The 16911-nt window shown below is 34.5% G+C and overlaps 1 protein-coding gene across 5 annotated transcripts in view; it reads left to right on the top strand.

The window, feature by feature from the left end:
* FER (FER tyrosine kinase) overlaps nucleotides 1-16911 on the top strand; it is a 172025-nt gene that overhangs the window by 78290 nt on the left and 76824 nt on the right. For all 5 annotated transcript variants that reach the window (XM_031605034.2, XM_090132110.1, XM_090132113.1 and 2 more), the window contains 3 exons: nucleotides 3934-4026; nucleotides 8892-9095; nucleotides 12350-12472. In XM_031605034.2, the coding sequence (XP_031460894.1) occupies nucleotides 3934-4026; nucleotides 8892-9095; nucleotides 12350-12472 (420 nt within the window). The remainder of the gene's footprint in view (nucleotides 1-3933; nucleotides 4027-8891; nucleotides 9096-12349; nucleotides 12473-16911) is intronic.

Below are 16911 nucleotides of genomic sequence, written 5' to 3'. Positions count from 1 at the left end.
GGACCTCAAGGATCATGAATCTCCAACCCCCCTGCCACATGCAGGGCCACCAACCTCCCCATTTAATACTAGACCAGGCTGCCCAGGGCCCCCATCCAATCTGGCCTTGAACACCTCCAGGGATGGGGCATCCACAACCTCTCTGTGCAGCCTGTTCCAACACTTCACCACTCTCTCTGTAAAGAATTTCCCCCTGACATCCAACTTAAATCTCCCCTCCCTCAACTTAAAACCATTTCCCCTTGTCCTGCTGTTATCTACCCTTGTAAAGATTTGACTCCCCTCCTGTTTATAGGCTCCCTTTAGGTACTGAAAGTCTGCAGTGAGGTCACCCCGCAGCCTTCTCTTATCCAGGCTGAATAAGCCCAGCTCTCACAGCCTGTCACTGTAGCGGAGGTGTTCCAGTCCCCTGATCATCTTTGTGGCCTTCCTCTGGACCCTGTCCAACAGCTCTCTGTCTTTCTTGTACTGGGGCTCCAGACCTGAATGCAGTACTCCAGATGAGACCTCACAAGAGGTCAATCACCTCCATGTCCCTGCTGGCCCTCTTCTGATGGAGCCCAGGATGCCATTTGTGTTCTGATCTGCAAGACCACACTGCTGGCTCATGTTAAGTTTTTCATCCATCAGGACCTTGAGTTGCTTCTCTGCAGGGCTGCTCTCGAGGGCTGCTCTTTCCAGTCTGTATAAATGCCTTGGATTCCTCCATCCCAAGTGCAAAACCTTGCATTTTGCTCTGTTGAACCTCATTACGTTCACCCAGGCCCACCTTTCAAGTCCCTTCCTTCCACCATGTCACTGTGCACCACTCAGCTTGGTGTCATCAGCAAACTTGCTGAGGGTGCACTCGATTCCATCATCAATGTCATTGATAAAGGTGTTAAAGAGCACCGGTCCCAAGACAGATCCCTGGGGGACACCACTCGTTACCGGCCTCCACCTGGACATGGAGCCATTGATGACCACCCTCTGTCTGCGGCCTTTCAACCAGTTTCTTATCCATCGAGTGGTCCACCCACCAAATCCACATCCCTCCAATTTGGAGAGAAGGATGTGGTCAGAGACCATGTCAGATGCCTTACTTAAGTCCAGGTAAATGATATTGGTTGCCTTTCACTTTTTCAGCAATGCCATCACTCCATCATAGAGGACCACCAGATTGGTTAAGCATGATCTTCCCCTGGTAAACTTAACTAATAAGGCAGTACAGGTTAAAAAAAGATAGCTGGGTTCTTCTGAGTTGTATTCCTATTTTAGTTTAGGAAATGATTTATACTTCATATATTTTAGCAGCGTTAAGTATGTATCCTCAGAGAAAACTGACTTTCTGCAAGGACTAATCAGTCCATCTAAGATACTCTGCATCTGAGCAATGACCAAATATAGTTCAGGTTTCCCTATAATTAAATGGAATAAATAAACTACATGCCATAGTTCCATTTGTCATGTATTTGATGTGTGCTGTGCAGGCAATTTAATAATCTGTACGATAGAAGAGTAGTTTCAGTACATCAAAGGGAATGTGCAGTGAAAATTCTGAAGTACATTTATAAATATACTGCATTTTGAACAGAGCCCAAATTTATGTCTTCAGTCTGCATTTTAGTGTTCCTTCTATTTGAATTGTCTAGTAGGCTCTGTGTAATGTCCTGTGATATGGTACAGTCCGTAAGTCTTATGGGTACTTTGAGAAAGAAAACCATGTTTAAAAACCCTTTTTGATAAGGAAAGACTGGTGACTGTAGGCCCTTACTAGTTGAATGGAAGCTGTTAGTGTAAAAGAGAATGAAAACTGAGTTTGTTTAGGAGAAAAAATTTGGAATTCTCTCATATTTAGTAACTTTTTTTCCTGTCATCTTAGAAGTGAACATGTAAATTACAATTAAATCTACTGGTTCACTTTTGAACAGATATGTGAAATGAGTTGATCATTCAACGCTTGGCAAGCATGCAAACAAAATTAGACTGCATCCAGTAGTTAATGAAATTTTTTTTTGTGTAGACAATTTAATTCTGTTAAAAAGTTATTTTATTAAGGCATTGCTTAAACTTTATTCTGTAAACTAAATTCCATTTGATAGTCATTGTAATATAAGTATACTCAGTATGAGGTTAATAGATTTTGTTGCCCATTCGGAAGTTGCAGAATAAGCTGAAACTGAAAATCTACTAATGTAATAAATGCAGTTTTTTTAGTTGAGGATTGTACATTTTGGTCACAACAACCCCAGGCAATCCTGCAGGCTTGGGGACAAGTGGCTGGGAAGCTGCTTGGTGGAAAGAGACCTTGGTGCACTGATGGACAGTCAACTGAATATAGCTAGCAGGGTGCCTAGGTGACCAAGAGGGCCACTGGCATCCTGGCTTGTATCAGGAATGGTGTGGTCAGCTGGACTAGGGAAGTCATCCTGCCCCTGTACTCAGTACTGGCCCCACTTTGTGTCCTGTGTTCAGTGTTGGGCACCTCAGTGCAGAAAGGACATTGAGGTGCTGGAGCAAGTCCAAGGAAGGGCAACAGGGCTTGTGAAGAGCTTGGAGAATATGCTCTATGAGGAGAGACTGAAGGAACTGGTGCTGTTCAGTCTGGGGAAAGGGAGGCTAAGGGGAAACCTTATTGCTCACTTCCAATACCTGAAAGGTGCTTACAGGAGAGCGGGGTTGGTCTCTTCTCACTGGTGACAGGTGTGACAGGATGAGGGGAAATGGCCTCAAGTTGTGCCAGGGTAAGTTTAGGTTGGATATTAGGAAATGCTGCTTTACAGAGAAGGGTTGTTAAGCACTGGAATAGGCTCCCCAGGGATGTGGTTGAGTCACCATCCCTGGATGTGTTTTAGAAGTGTTTCGATGTGGTGCTCAGGGCCGTGATTTAGTGGTAGGTCATTAAGAGTTAGGGTGGTATGGTTAGGTTGTGGTTGGACTTGAAGGTCTTTTCCAACCTGAGTGATTCTATGATTCTGTATTAAAAGCTTTGAAGCAGTTGTTCTTGTAGCACTACCAAACAGATGTAGTCTGTCACCGTTAATGGTTTAGTTAACCTATAGCTAATTGGAAAGAGACTGCTGACTGGTGGCCTCTGTCCATGAGTTAAATGATGTGTGTTTCTTAAAGTAGCTTGGCTTTTTCTGAGGGTAAAATTATGAAAAATAAATCCAATTTGTCAATGTTAAAAACATTTACTGTTGTTATTCTCTGAAAGATTCTTTGATATTGAGAGCTGATGATGATATTGAGATCTCTCAATTAGAGGTGTAGAACTGTGCAGGCTTTGGACTAACTTGCATTACAAGGACCTTGGACTTGTCACTGATTTATGCTGAATTAAAGATGGTTAAAAGCTGGTTCAGTGTTCTAATTTTGGTGACAAAGACTCTTTATTCAGAATTAAAAACTTAGACAGTGGTTTCTGTTCTTATGGTTTTGCAGTGCCAGAAATTGATTTTCAAACTGATTAGTATTAATATTTGCAGTTAGTATACTGTTAGCAAAGAACACATTAATTAAAAAGGAAATAACTCCACATACATGAAGTAAGAGTAAAGTAAATGTGTTTTTTGAATTCTATTATATGGGTTTTCCTTTTTTATTGTATCAAGCCAATATTTTTTGGAAAAAAGGTATTTCAGGAGAATTGAGAATTAAATGCTCTGTTTTAGGTTATAAAAGAATTCTCTTTATAGTTAACAGTAGTGGTATTTAAAATAATGGCACAAGATATTTAAGGAAGTAGAAGTCTGTGACCTTTTAAATTTATATGTATTAGTTTAATCCCTCTAATGTTGACATAGTCTTACTGGTTTGTATTAATAGAGCCTCAGTCTCTCTCTTAATCCATGATTCTAGATGCCATGTTCTCCATAATTCAGTTACTAATGCTTAGAGGTAAACTTCTATTGATTTGTTTGGTTTTGCTGGAAATTCTACTTTTCCTCCTAGGACAAGAAGGACAAAGTCTCAAGATTTGACACTATACGTCACTCCATAGCTGGAATTATAAGGTCTCCAAAATCCATGTTGGGCTCATCATCAGTAAGTAATAATTAGTGTTGCAGTACATTCTCTTGTTTGTCAGCTTAAGCAAGATTTCCATCTACATAGACAAAAATTGTAATATTATTAAAAACATTGTTCTGCCTGATCAGTGGTCATGATAATACTATTGCATAATAGTGTGTAAGAATAACACTAATATATCATGCCTGTAGGAAAAATAAATCGTATATTCTTTGCAGTGGCCAGCGTGGTGCTGTAATTCTAAGAGTGCTCTTTCCTGTGTCAGTTCACTGGGAATGCTATATAATGTGATACTTTGTAGGGGATTACCAAGCACATTATGGGCATTTCTGCAATGATTACATTCCCCTTTGTATACAGTGGATATACAAATGAAATTTGCTTCACGTTATTAGTATTTAACTCTTAATGTGGTTAGCTATTCATCTTTTTCATGCTGACTATCACAGTACTGTGTTGATTGCTAAATGGTGTGAACTGTAAACTGGTGTATGCAGCTATCATAGAATTGTACAAACTGATTAAGGAAAGTGTTTATTATAATATTGAAGTGCATGAAATAAATTAGAGAAGTACAAACAAAAAAGTCTGTTAGCTACATGTTTTCGTATATATTTAAAGCTTATTGGAACTTCAGAAGTAAAACTATATTTTGGTTTGAATGCAGTGATATTCAAAAAATGCTATCCCATATTTAGTTGGTTACCAGAAGTTAAATATTGTGGTTAACTGAAAAAAAAAATAAGGACTTCTTTATTTCTTCTGTGCAAAGCTGTGGAGAAGCCTAGAATTTCCTCAAGCAGCCAAGAGTTAAACTGTTATTTATGAGTTGACACTTAAGTGATCTATGGGTTCTGAGAATGGAAAGGTATACAGTAAAATTAGTTTGATCAAATGATGAGAGGAAACATGAAAGAAGAGCCAACTTTTCTGCACCAGTAAGTCTGGGCTATGTATTAACAGAATAGAGTCTGAATGAGTTGTATAGTAAACATCAGCTTCTACCATTCTGATTAAATGAGTCTATTTTTTATCAGTGAAGGATTTGGTGCAGATGGCTGTTCCCGTTTATAGGATAACTGCACGTGTTGTGTCTCTTACATCAAATAATATTAAATTTTTTAGATTTAATAATGATGATCATAAAACATCACTTTGTACAAACTGCAAGTGATATTTTATTATTATGGCTTTATCTTAGAATTTTCAGGTCTGTACATTTTTACTTCTATAGAGTTTTTTTGATAGGTAATTAAAACTTTTCACTTCTTTGGCAGAGTAGGTGTTGACTTCCAATGACACGTTGGCTTGTAGAACGGAGCTAGATTTGCTGCTGGTAGAATATTCTACAGGGAAGTGTCTCAAAAAGTCAACATAACTGTATTGCTTTGATTTCTAATCTCTCCTTGTGCCTTTTTTACAACTTGAGATTAAAAAAAAATCTAGATAAAATCTTGGTTTGTGTAAGAGTAGAAAATAAAATACACAAAGACTAAGAATATGTGAAAATGAAATTTCAAGTAAGCTATTTGTTTAATAAAATGTTCCCATTGTTATTCTTTTCATTGGGAGAATAAGTGCAGAAATAGTTTCTCTTTTTCTGAAGTTAAAAGTACTCTTTGTTTAATACTTCTTTTTAGTAAGAACAGTAGCTGGGGACTGCTTGATTTTTACTGTTGGAGAAAAGCTGCTATTTCAATAGATTGCTAATTATAGGGAGGAAAAGAAGTTTAGAATAAGTTAGGAGGGCAGTAATAACCTGAGCATGATTGATAGGAGTGAATATTTCTCCTTTCTGGATGAAAAGCATGATTAAAATATTTGAGGGTATCCCTTTGCTGAAGTAATTGGTGAGCAAACCGTGGGAATAAGTGAAGAAAGAAGAAAAAAGAATTTGGGAAGGAGAAGAAAAAATTTTGTGTGGTTTCCTTTCCCTCTCTATGATCTTGTTATTTTTTTGTTTTGTTTTGTTTTTCATTCAAACTAACAGAAATCTTAAAAATAAATTAATAAATAAAATAAAATAAAATAAAATCTGCATTTAAGGTACTGAATCGTGCATTTGATAGTTCCTCTGTGTTTATGTGCATGTGAGCAAGACTTTTTTAGTCACAGAGTGACACTTTAAAACACTGGGGCCTAGAATGAAAACAGCACTAACTGGTAAATTTATTTTTAATTAGTATATGTATTTAATTATAATTAAATTTAATTATATATAATATAATTACAACGTATATATTTAATTAGTATTGAAATGATGATATTCTTGTACTGGTCTTTTTGTGCTCTCAGCTATGTTTTTGTTTTCCAAGGCTGGGGTGAATATCATATAATGTGGAAAATATTTTTTAAAAATAATTTAAATAATATTCAAAACATAAATTTTTACCATTTGTTTCTTCAGAGAAAATACTGTAATTCACCTTCTTTATAAGTACCCCCCCAGGGTAAGGTAAAAGATATAGGCAGTGTAAGGTAGGGAATGTGTAAGGTCAGCAAAGAATACAACTTTTTGTTGTTTACTTCTATGTGAATAAACATTAGTTTAAACAAATTTAAAGCTAGGAGGAAGGCATAAGCAGCATCGTAGCTAGCATTTTTAAAATGTTTTCTTGTTTCTTCATGAGCCTTTTCTGTGTTTTATTCTGGGGATGTGATCATGATTTTCTGTCTAAACAGTGACTCACACTTTACCCAGTTTGAACGTAAGGAGATGTTATTATCTGGTGACTGCCTCTTCTGTAAGCTTTAAAATAAATTACAATGTCAGGTTTTTTAACTTTTTTTAAAGTTTTCTTTTGTGAAGGGTATGGACTAGTTTATTGACTCTGAGCGGTCCTTCTATCCCTAGAGTCATTTCCTTTGGAGTAGAAATGTATTTATGTGGCAAAGGTTTTGCTACTTTGAACCCCTTAATGTTTCTTTATAGCACAGCAAAGATCTGTTTTTTGTGTTTTTTTTTTTTTTTTTTCTCAGCATCTTTGATGCATAAATATTCAAGTGAATAACCTCTTAAAACATTTTGAAAGCTTTTTTGTGTGTGTGTGTTTGTTAGGGATTTCTGCAAGAGAATAGCTTAGTGTCATTTAAACATGGGAGACAACTCTAGTCTAAGAAGTGTTTAACTTTTGACAAAATTGAGATGAGTGCCTTCTTGACCAAACAATGTTCTGGGCTTTTAGTAGTTCTCTATGCAAATAAATGCAGTACCTTGGAATACTTCTTTTTCTCCAAAAAACTGTTATCTTTCTATTCAATCTGTTATTTTTTCTTCGTAGTCCTTCTTAGTTTTGAATCTGTAATAAAGCAGAATTGGTAAATGAGTATCCTTACTCATGGCTAGAAAGAGTGTGTTTGTTACTGTTTTGTCAGATCTCGCATCTGAAATAATTTGATAAAAGAGATGCCCAAAGATGTAGATCCCACTTTTGATGTCTGAGAAGAGGAGGCCTAGTCAGACTCTTAGATAGGATCTCTAGTTTTCCATGAAACTCTTGGGCTAACAAACTATATCTTCTGAGGTGTTACTTGGAAAGGCAGCCAGAAACCCACAGACAGAGGCATTTGTTGTACCAGATACGTGACTATGAAAGTGCTAAAGAATTACATACATTTAAAAGGAAATTTTCAGTAGACTCCCTTTTTGTTGTTGTTTTCTTATTACCTCTCAGAGAATTCCTAATGGTTAGGGATTTGTTTCTTTATTTTGGATTCTTTTTTTTGGTTGGGTAGGTAATCTTGACCTGAATATCCCCTCAAGAAGATTGTAAATTTGCGTATTGCCTCCATCCTGTCCAGAGCCATGTCATTTTTTTACTCTTGCATGCACAAGTGGAGCGTTTCTGTTCACTTTATCCAGCCTATAAGGGAAAAATAGGATTGTTGTTTCACTGGGTTAGAGAAGAATCTAGAGGTTCATTCAAAATTCTGTGTTTTGTTTCTGTCTGTTTGACTGTGCTTAGCTGAGATGTGAGTCTTTATTCTGCTATCCGAAATGCAAGTCAGCAGGCTTGCATGGGAGATATCCATGTATCATTTAACTCCTGACACAATACAGTGTATTGTTTTGTTCAGAGCTTTTCCAGCTGGCAGTGAGAATTTGTATGACCCCTGACACTAAGGATTTCAAATGACATAAAGCTTCTCAGTCTAGTCAGAACAATTAAATCTGAAGATATCATTGAATATAATGTTTTTCTAAGTGTTTTTTTAAACAATTCTAAGCTCATTTAAATTAATATATAAAACTGTAGATTAAAACTCATTACCTTCTGCTTACAATCAGTGAAAATAGTATCTTGTAATCATTATGGTTTCAGAAACTCAGTGCAGGTTCATGAACGCAGTATATCCACATGTCTGTTCTCTGCTGTCATGTAAATGCTGGGGAAGATGTCACTTCGAGTATTAATTGATTGGTATGGAGCTTTTAAGTTGTATTAAAACAATTTATCCAATGTAAGTGCTTTTTGAATTCAGGTTTTTCTCTCAGAAGTTTCTTTATATGAAGAAAATCTTCATTTTTAATTGTTATTAATAGCATGTCAGAATGTTTAAAACAGTGAAAAGGAGTCATTGGTCACTATTGTTCAGTATGGCTTAAGAAGAACAGCCAAGTGAAAGTTCTTACGTGTTTTTATGGATATTTCCATAGACTTAATGCTTTTCGTGTGAACAGACTTAATTGTTTAGATAATAGAAAAAAAAAAAGATTGGTGTCCATTTTCTGTAAATATGCAAGCCTTAATTTGTTAGTAGAAATACTTAATCTAGATACATAATTTAGAAATTATTGTTTTTTATCATGCTTTTCATTTAAAAGTAAATTCTAAAAATGTACAGTCACAGTAACATTTTTCTTCAATATCTTTCCCAAGTTCTTTGATGTAATATCAACCACAGAGAAACCGTTGGCAGAACAAGACTGGTATCACGGTGCAATTCCAAGAATAGAAGCCCAGGAGCTGTTAAAACAGCAAGGAGACTTCTTGGTGCGAGAGAGCCACGGGAAACCTGGTGAATATGTCCTTTCTGTGTTTTCAGATGGACAACGGAGACACTTTATCATACAATATGCTGATGTACGTCTCTGCTATAGTACTAAATATTCAATACTAGGATATCTATTACTAAATGATTTAGTATCTACGTAATGTAATATTACATATGGCTTTAATCTTTAAATGAAATTTGTTGCAAATATTTCAATTGGTATTCAAACCAGGGGAGAAGGTTATTCTGGGGAATAAAAGAAAAATATTATTTTACCATATATTGAAAAGCCAAAATATTTCTGTAGATGTTATGAAATCCAGAACTTGCTAGTGCTCATTTCTGCATGTACATTTATTTATTTTTAAACCAATTTTTGTACTGAATACTAATAGGTTACTTTTAATTCAGACTAATGATGCTCTAACTGAAAAATTCAAATAATATGTGCTGTTTCCTGTACAGTTGAGAGTTTAAATCCCTTCTGCTCTGGAGATACTTTAATTCTTTTTAGCCCTGTGAATGTTGTTTTGTTCAGTAGAGCTCACAAGATTTTGAATACTATGCAGCACATGGGACTTAGTAACTTAGATTAAAACTGCCATTCTAGAAAGTATGTCAATATTTATATGCCTTTACCTAATGTATTTTTAATATTCTTAATCCGTTACTTGTTTTTGTTTATATATGTATTTTTCTAATTACCCTTCAGAATTCCAAATTAATTCCAAGTGCAGCAGTTCTTATATCTGTTTTCATATAACAAATTATTCTATGTTTTCAAATATAGTATCATTCTTTGTTTTGGTTCAGTAATGATGACAGAACATATTTCAGTCTTTCGTTATAAGGTCTCCAAAAATTCTGTCAAACTTCATAGAAGAATGCTCATGTTTGGTCTCGTAACTAAGTTTACACTATGGATATTTTCCATGTCTAAATCTCCATCTGGAAGACGGTGTACTGTGTACTGGTTTATTTCTTTTTAATGAGGGGCTGCGATATTTTTAAAACTATGAAAATTGTAGATGTTTTGTACTATCGGTGATTATGGATACTTGTCTAGCTGGACTTTTTAGTAATCTTCATCTGGGATTTTTACTGTAAAAGTGAACCTTGATACAAAGCCAGTGTTATAATTTGATTTTTTTTATAGTCTTTAGTATTTTGGAATACCAGAGTGCTAGTTGGGAAAATAAGAACAATAAATTAATTATAACTAGACACGCAGAATCTTAAAAGATGCTTGGTGCACTCTGACCCTGACCCAGCAGAATTAAGTATATCTAATATACTTGGTGTGATTGAAATCATTTTGTGCACATCACTATAGATAGAGCTCTAAAGTCAGAGCAGAGAAGTTTTTCTAATTATTTCTTTGAGGCCACTCTTATCTGTAAGCTGAAAAATTAAATAAAGCTGTCTTTTTTTTCCCCAGTAATTTTATTACTTCCTCTCAGGAATCATATTTGAAATATAACAGCGAGATTGTTTAATGTTGCATAGCTTGGCACAGTCCAAACATCATCATGTCACTAGATCTTTCTGCTTATACATTTATTAACAGGATATTGCATTAGTCTGGTCCTGGAGTGCATTTAGGGAAGATTTTGTTGATAATCATGAAAGCTAAAACTTCTGAAGAAATGCAGAACTCCTTAAGCACTCTTAGAGGATGAATTTTCTGTATTAATTGTGGAAAAAAAGGCTTTAATTTTAAAAAGAGAGTAAAGCTTTTTAGCCTTTAAAAGGAGTTATAACTAGTGGGACTAAATAGTCATACTAAAGAGGAAATGGATTCCTAGACACTTTGGTAGGCATGTTGTCGGAGTTTAATTCAAGATTTTAATAACTCTGTTTACATTGTACAAACGAAGGGTAATCAGATTTCTGACTGTCAGATCACTGGGGGTTTTGGTTTTCATTCAGTTGTTTTTCTGAATCAGGGACTGCTGAATGCATTAGGATATATGCAGGATATATATTCTTTACATAACTTATTTTATCTCATTTTAAGTGTAAATCTTAATGAAAGCGTATATGAGATAAATGAGTTCAATTGCTTAAATTTAAGCATCAAAATTCAGTGCTGAAATTTGTTAGTCATTCAAGACTACTTTTTTTTTTTCATTTATTCTGTTTTGAGTCTATGCTGTTCTAAATATATTTGTTAGTGATCTTAATGGTCAGGATCCCGTGAAAATACAGAGAATAAAACAACATTCTTTGCCCCAAAGATTTTACATAGATGACAGCAGATGGGTATAAGATTGGGGCTGCAATGAGGGAATAAAAGCAGTACTGATTCTTATGCTAGGCCAGTTCTTAGAACATCAAGTTTTTTGAATCATCAGAACAGAAATAAAAATGGGGCTATTTGAAAGGAGCTGGAATTAGTGTACTGCTCACTGAGCCAGTATCTACTTTTACACTTAGCTATAATGTACAGTTTAAGACATGAAGGATGAAATAAACACTTACTTACACTTTTCTTACTGTCAAATGTAAAGTCAAAGATAAGATAGGAAGATACTACTTTCTTCCTCATACTGTTTTAAAAAATGCTGTATTTGCTAAGACAATGTTACATATCTCTAATACATTAAGGGATTTAATTGTTCCTATTTTGTAGATTGTATAGCTAAAATGAAGTAAATTGACAAAAATGGAGGAGTTGAAGGGAAAGAATTTTGTCCTGGCCAAATATTCTTTGTTGGTTATATGCATGACTTCCCTTTGTTTTTAGCATCCATACCACTCTGGTCTCTTCTGATAAACATTAATCCTTAAAGGATGATTCTTGGTCTTGCACTTTATGCTAGAGTCTACTAGTTGAATCAAACATTGCAAATGCAGTAAGATCTAAGTAAAAAAAAAAAAGAAGTTACTTATATCTTGTCCAGTTTATTTTCAGATGTTTGTTTTAGTTCATTTTCTGTTATTTATAAATAAAATATATATTATATTATACAGTGTTAGGTGCTTAGGAATTCAGTATTGTTTCAGGCTTGTAATACTTCACTCTGTCATGGTTTAAGTACCTCAAGTAGCCCCATCTTTGGAAATGCAAGTGCTGCCCTTTTCTTTAAACTTAAGAGTTTTAGTAAATAGTTATTTTATTCTTTTACTGCAAATGAGTGATTTGATAATTTTGCATTTATTAATGAATTGTCTTATCATTCCATGAAATTCATGATAGTAGAAATGCTATTAAATAGATAAGGACAAAAATATAACTTTGTGAATGTGAACGTTTCTTTGTTTCTGTTTAAGGAAGCTTTGAAAAGCTTTTTTGTAGTTTTTGCTTTGAGAGAAACAGTAATTTCCTTTTACCTCCATACAGAATCAGTATCGTTTTGAAGGAACTGGATTTCCAACTATTCCTCAGCTCATAGAACATCATTATACAACAAAGCAAGTTATTACAAAGAAATCAGGAGTTGTTCTACTGAATCCTGTTGTGAAGGTAATGCATGCATTTCAAGAACTCTTTAACTGAAAAGAGTAGGGAGGGTTTGTACTGTTATCTAAAACAAATTCCTATGCAGCTTGAAAGATTTTTCATTCTTGCTTATTGTTCTGTGACTTTCTGAGATTTTTTCAGCCTTCTGTGCTCCACGTAATGCATTCCTATAAAATAACTTTCCATACTGATTCTTAAAATAAATCTTTACTATATTGAATAACAACATTCAGTCTTAAAATATATCCTTGTACTTTTCCTTTTTCTGCTTTGCATTTCCTTTTAGAATTTTACTGCTGGCCAAGTAATTCCCATGAAGTTGCAATAAGGAATTTTTCTTGAATAAAGTAATGTAAACAAGGTTCTTTTAAGTGGTGGAATTCTAGCAAAGTTTGGAAAACTTGTGTTACCTCATGGTTTTGCCTCTATTTCATATAAGGTTTTGATACAGGCATGGAAACAAGTATTAATTACCCTGACAGCATAACTGCTGATTTGAAATTCAAAATTTCCTTATTAATCAGTATCATAGTGTAATGACTTCTGTGAGAGGAATGATAAGGGACAGAACTATTAAACTATACAACTATTTGGAAAGCTTAAAGAGAGTACCTGTGCCGTTTTCCCAGAGTTTTTAAGTTAATATCTGTTCAATTGATACTTCATGCATATGTGAACTGTTTTTAACAGGAATCTTGAACTATGAGTAAGCCATTTGCACTTGATGAAAAAAAAACAAAAACAAAACAAAACAAAAAAAACAACAAATCAAAGAACCTCAGACCAGTCTGAAGAATACATATAGCACCTTCTGTGCTACAAAAATTCTTTGAAGTGTAACAATTTCTATTTCAGTTTCCTAATACAAACTCCCCATTCTTCACCTTTAATAATCCTAAAAAAATTAAAGCATATTCATTTTCTCAAAATTAATGTGGTTTTTGTGATCTTCTATGCTTACCTATTATGTATACTTCCAAATTTAAAGTATGGCAGTTGTTAAGTACATATTTTTAGTAAATGTCATGGTGATTATAAAATTAAGACTGTTAAATGTAAAGTATTGCTTAAATTCATTGATGAATCTGAGAAAACTTGTGACTTCATTTTTGATGTGCAGATAATTATATTTTTCTATAAACTCTTTAAGCTAAAAAGAAAAGACTGCAGAACTCCAAATGAAATCTTTCTGTTTATAATTTCTTTTACAAAACTGTTTTTTTGTTTCTGCAATTGACATACTGTGAGAGCTGCTCTGTTTTTGCAGATGTAAAATAACCGTATGGTATGTTACTATGTACTTAATAATAAAATAGTTGATTCTTATTATTAAGGTTAAACAGGCTTGAAAAATACAGTTTTTTTTATTGACTGTTGCTGACTTTGAAGGCAGAAAGCTTCTGTATTCCTGACATTTTTTTCGTCTTCTTGGGGGGTGAAGGTTTTTATGTGTAGTTTTCTATAATAACAAACTGTGAAAGAGTGCTTCTATTACATACAATGTTGAGGAAATATACGTTTCCAGATATCAGTTACTGTAATTTATCCATGCCCTTTGAGATATAAATGCAAGTAGAAATAATCTGTGTGAATAGGTAACTTAAAGTGCAGACATCATAAGTAAATTTCAGAAAGGGCATGTGTACTCTGACACCTAATTGGGATTATTTTCCACATTATATTAATATTGGAGTATCTTTGATGTTTTCCTTAAAATTCATTTGACAATCTGCAAGGTCTGTTTCTCCTGTCGTCTTATAGCTGCAAAGTAGTCTTTGACATTTCATGCAGTCGTTAATCTTTTAATGCAAATTGCTGTCTCTGTAATAACCTGTTTAGGAAATGAAAGTTAAATATGACAGAGAACTTCACAGAAAAACAATTATGCCATGTAGTTTGTTTTTGCTTTCCTTTCTTCTCGCAGTCATTTATCCTCCTTTACCATATTAGCAAAATTAGTGTTCACCTTCTGTGACATTGCCCTTGAAAGGAACACTCTTAATTGTGCTACAAAAGGCCTGTCCTCCATCCATTTTCTTGCAGACCAAATCAGCCTGCTTGGAATTTTAATGGTATATAATAATAGAATTTAAATTAAAAAACTGCTGTCATTAAAATGATATCTGCAAGTGATTTTTTTTTATGGAAAAGCCTCTTACTTGTATTTATTGCACTCTATGTTCTTCAGTGTATTATTGATAAAATAACTGATTTGAAGAGTGCTAGAGTAACCTCAGAACATACCCAAGGACTTTTTAGCAGAAAAGCTATTCTAAATACATAAAACATGCTTTCACTTTCTACTGTCTTTGACCTCATGTTTTTCAAGTATTTAAATTTCCTAAAATACATTCTATTCACTTAAGAAATCTGTATTAAGTTGCAGATATGCTCAGTATGTTTAATAAAAAATGAAATTATCAAGGACATAATTACCAATTTCATTTGGTTATATCCGCATTAACTTTTTAGCTTGGATCAGAAATACATTTCTGAAGTAAATCTGCCCATTACCACTTAGGTTTTGAACTTTACTCCTTTAGACAGGAACAGAATAGTAAGATGCACAACTGATGATGGGATCTCAGTCTTCATAATCTGAGGAGATCTGGTCTGATATTGTCCCTTGTCCTTCCATGTTTATGTTTTAGGGTCTCTTCAGCAGTTGTTTACTCTGCTAGTCTGCTGCTATTTGATTACTATCAATATAGTCAGTCTTTGGACCTTCTGCAGTAAACTCAAATTCCAGACTCATGGAAAACAGAATGCCACTTCTTTGTCAGATGAGTTAGGCAGTACATTTGCTGCTAGTGGCTTTCAATTCTGGATCTATTTTGAGGTTGCGAAGAAGCCTTTGTTATGGCCTCAAACAGGCACATGGAAAAATGATGAACTGTAAATAACGTTAAGTGAAGTGAAAGAAAAATGAAAGGTGTATTTGATTTTAGCGGTTCCAATGGTGAACAAGTTTGTAAATGAGTTGAGAATTCCATGTGGGTCTGAATCTCAGTGTGAAGTTATGAAAAAATGTAAGTGAGAAGATAAAGGTAGTGATACTCTTTTCATAAAAGTCACTGGTAAAAATCTTACGTGACTTTAATTCTTCATTCACCAAACCTGTTTTAGTTGTAGTTCATATTTAAAAGTGTTTTGATCTCAGCTTTCAAAGACTGAAAGTTTAAACAAGTTATGTGCTCCGTGTTCTAGCTTTTCAGTACTTCTGTCATTCAGTTGACATACACAAAATACCCATGCAAAACTAACCAAAATTTCTTTTCCCAATTTTGGGTTTCCCATGGTGTTGATTGGTTTTGCAGGTATTTTGTTTGCTCTTACTCTGTTTACAAAGTTCAGTGTTGCAGACAGCGTGCATATCCAGGGTGAAAGTAACTCACATTTCATAGGCCTTCAAGGTTGAACTGGAGGAATTAGGGGAAATTGCTGAAGAGTCTCATTTTCAGTCAGACTTCTCAGAAGTCTCAATACCCTCTCAATAAGTAGACTTCTGATTTTATTACAGAGCAGTGCTAATACTCAATTAGGAATACTCGTCTTGAGACGTGAAAGAGTTAAGTTGGAGTAATCAGTGCTGCCTGCTGGGGAGGACATCTTATGTTTGTTAGATCTAAGAACAGCTCTTTTGGAGCTGAACTCTCATGTAAATGGAAGGAGACTATAGCAGCAAACAGTTCAGCTATCAGTGTCATGTAGGCTAGTTTTTTTAGTGCCAGAGAGGATCAAATTGTGAATTTCCTAGATGATACCCACACACCTGGCAAAGCATGTAGAAGTGCCAGGAAGAACCTTCTGTGCATGGTCTATGTGGGATGATTTTTGGCCAAATATGTAATTCTCCTGAACACAAAGTCGAATATGTGCACTTTCAATTGTTAAAATAGATCTTTCAGTTTTTTTAAGGAATTTATACAATGAGAAGTATGGACTTACACTACCTACAGATATAGATCGTATTTTCTACAAAAGCATGAAATGTGATCATACAGAAGACGTGTGAAGGAAACTGTCAGTGTTTTTTTAGTGTAATAGGAGAATTTAGGCAAATTTTCAGTATTTCCTTTAGTTTAATTCTGGAGTCTGAAAAGGAGCAGCTATCGATATTTGATGACAGTTAAGTATATTAGTATTAGAGATACTTTTGAGTTAGGCTTCTATTTCTTCAGAATTCAGAAGTGTTATGAGATTTCATTATAAGGCTTTTAGTAAAGGGGGCTGCAATAGTTCTGATGGATAATAAAAGGAATACATCTTCCTTAGTGGTAGCCTGTACTTCTGAAAGTATTACATCCTAATGAGAAAGGAAAAAAGAGAGTAGCTTTGTGCGAAGCACTAAACCAAATTTATGTGTAATTTCAAGTACTTTGAAACTTAAAAAGTTAGAGGAATGTTTTTTTCAAGAATATTTTAATACTGTTGCAATAGCA

This window comes from Phasianus colchicus, chromosome Z (assembly GCF_987193195.1).
Source record: "Phasianus colchicus chromosome Z, bPhaCol1.hap1.1, whole genome shotgun sequence".
Lineage (NCBI taxonomy): Eukaryota > Metazoa > Chordata > Aves > Galliformes > Phasianidae > Phasianus > Phasianus colchicus.
The sequence above is the reverse complement of the archived record's forward strand: the minus strand, read 5'-3'. Positions and strand labels throughout refer to the sequence as shown.